Source organism: Stegastes partitus, unplaced genomic scaffold (genome assembly GCF_000690725.1).
Source record: "Stegastes partitus isolate 25-593 unplaced genomic scaffold, Stegastes_partitus-1.0.2 Scaffold426, whole genome shotgun sequence".
In the NCBI taxonomy this organism is placed as follows: domain Eukaryota; kingdom Metazoa; phylum Chordata; class Actinopteri; family Pomacentridae; genus Stegastes; species Stegastes partitus.
Genome location: NW_007578157.1, coordinates 167,241 through 170,096, shown reverse-complemented (window position 1 = coordinate 170,096; position 2,856 = coordinate 167,241). Strand labels below are relative to the sequence as shown.

At 41.6% G+C, this 2,856-nt stretch overlaps 1 protein-coding gene across 1 annotated transcript in view; it reads right to left on the bottom strand.

Annotated features, from left to right (window-relative positions):
• Positions 1 to 893: 893 nt before the first annotated feature.
• LOC103360327 (contactin-associated protein-like 4) overlaps positions 894 to 2,856 on the bottom strand; it is a 164,656-nt gene continuing 162,693 nt past the window's right edge. Inside the window, exons 24-25 of the mRNA XM_008286033.1 lie at positions 2,449 to 2,520; positions 894 to 1,090 (exon numbers count right to left, since the gene is read on the bottom strand). Of these exons, the coding sequence (XP_008284255.1) occupies positions 894 to 1,090; positions 2,449 to 2,520 (269 nt within the window). The remainder of the gene's footprint in view (positions 1,091 to 2,448; positions 2,521 to 2,856) is intronic.

Here is a 2,856-nt window from a genome sequence, read left to right as displayed (position 1 = left end):
CTTAGTCTACCTATCAACCGATAACAGATTTGCTTCAGCAAAAGCACATGAAATGTCCGCAGAGTGAAGGAGTGACGGAGAGTTGCTTTTTATTGTCCATGTTGTTTAAAACTGTTGAAAGCTACTTTGAGAGTTCTGGTGTTGGCTGCTCACTGCAGGTGGTACAGGAAAGAAATATAAGTAGAAAAAAAAAATCTTGGTCTTATTGTTAAGATTTTATTTTGGTCTTGATATAAAGAAAAAGCACAGTGAGAAGCATCAAAGCTCTCTGATGAAGTCAGCGACAAAGTGTGGATGTAAATTTTTAGAGTGGCTTTAATTTAGTATTCATATATACAGCAGGTGTTGAAATTATGTTCAGGTATAACAGATGGATTTTATTTGATTCTGGGACTGTGCTTTGGCTACGTGAACCACGCATATGAATTCTTCAGTCAGGGAGGTCCGTCTTCCTGTGTTTCTAAACATACTGAGTGTCTCTGACATTTCAAATTTCAAAGAAGGTTCATCATCCTCGTATAAAAGAGTTTCTGACAAATCAAGCCCAAAAGTCTTAACTCAAGTAAAGTTGTTTTTTGATCATTACATCTATATTCCAATTTTGCTTTCAGTACTTTCCTTTGAATAACATTTCATAATGGCAGAGAAACATAGTTATAAGTGCACAAATCACCATTCACTGTACATTTTTAAATATTTACATCCTCAAAATGACAGAATCAGAATCCTTTTTAGGGTAATGGAGTCCAACACATTTGCCCATTTTTAGCAAAGTGTACAATATTTACATAAAAAATTAACAAATAAACAAAGAGAATAAATAAAAGCTCTGTGGTGGCTTGGTAAGTAATCCTGCTGTGTCCTGTCAGGTCAGTGAGAGGTCAGGGCTCCTGCTAAATGAAATACTCCTTTTGGTTTTCACTGGGAGCGCTCGGGGAGTCCGCCTGGCTGCTGAACGGAAACTCATGGCCGTCTTCAGGCTGTGCTGCTTTGACTTCTTGGTTCCGATACGTCTCTTTCCTGCTGCAGATGAATCTGGCCATAACCACCAATGCAGACACAGTGACAAAGATCACCACAGCGATCACCCCTGGAAACCAGAGAAAAAAAATTAAAACTTTGCTCCCTAATCATTTGTATGCACATTGTATTCAGATTAGTGTGCTTTCACAGTTTGGTGCATGCATTTATGCTCCTTGATGTTAGGTTCCACAAAACAGCTTTCCTTGCAGAAACTCTTGGGAACTTTTAGGGCAGCCAAAACCTTTGTTGGTGTTCTGATTGCAAGTACCCTTTCAAAAATCTTTCAGGGCATTCCCAGGGCAAGAACTGCAAAAAACAAAATGCATGCTAGTTCATTTTGAAGGGGGACAATGAGCACCATTTTTCTGCCCTCTTGATGCCCTTGTACAGTAGTAGTCTTCTCATTTATAACAGCACCATCAACAATGTAAAACATGCCTTATGGACTGACACAACAGATGTGTTTTATGTCCTAATATAAGCACGCTTAGAGTTGACGTCACAGGCGAAGCTGTCAGATCCGATGCTGTAATGGAGACATAAAGGCGGAAAGGGCTGACTGCAGGGCCAGTCTATACATGCGTGTTACCTTGCGCCTTTTCCAAGTTCCTGCACTGGAAAGCCGCCTATAGATGAAAAGACTGATAACACTCTCATCTGAGCATTAAGTAGGGCTGGAACAACAACACAACCAGGTTGTCTAGACACGTCACCCAAACTGAGATGTTGAAATGACAGAGCATTAATATACACATAAGTAACCTGGTTAACCTGTGCTTACTGCAGAAGCCTGAGCTCTTAGCTGTCACATAAAATGACAGAGAAGTGGGCTGCATGGTGGTGCAGTGTTTAGCGCTGTCTCCTTACAGCTAGAAGGATCTGGAGGTCTTTCTGCGTGGAGTTTGCTTGTTCTTTCTGTGCTTGTGTGGGTTTCCTCTGGGTGCTCTGACTTCCTTCCACTCTCCAAAACATGTATGGTAGCTTAACTGGTGGTTCTTAATTGGCTGTAGCTGTGTGAGTGTGAGCATGTATGTTGTCTGTCTCTTTGTGTTGTTCCTGCCAACATGTCCAGGGTGTATCCACCTCTCACCCGATGTTAACTGGGACAGGCTGCAGCTTCCTGTGACCCTTTACAGGATAAAGCAGATCCAGTGAATGGATAGAAGGGTTAAAGAAACCTGGTTTCCCCAGATAGGTTTCTGTTAGTTATGTTGAATTCACTGATGTGTGTTTCTTATTGACTTTTACAAGTATAGTGACAATGGCTTCACACTGGAAGAGGAATAGAGCAGAAAAACAAAATTGACAAATAGCCTGTAGAAGCCTGTAGAAGCTTTATACCCGACTGCATCTTCTCAAAGGTTTTGAGTCAACTGTCATACTTTAATGAATTGTTCTTATTCTCACTGAGATGAAGAGCATTACCTCCAATTAGAGCTGAGTCACTCCTGATGGTATTGACTAACGGCTGACCTGGATCCACTGAACCAGGTTGGTCTGCAAACAGAGACAGGAGAAAGAATGTAGAGCAAAGATGAAGGCGAGAGAACAAAAGAAAACAAAATAGAAAAAGAGAAGTAGAAAGATAAGGTAAAGGAGAATAGGGACAGAAGGTAGAGTTAGTGGGAACCATCAGGCTGTGCAGACGGAGCTCGTTGAAAGCCTCAGCACAGCCTTAGAGGACTTCACTACGGTTGTGTGACTAATCTCATCTGTCGCTGTGCCATCACTCTGTCTGCTTACCGAGGAGGATGGTTAATGAGCCCATAAGAAAGCCTGATGAACAGCCATAAGAATAATATTAAAGGCGTACCAGACAGATTCCCACACCGG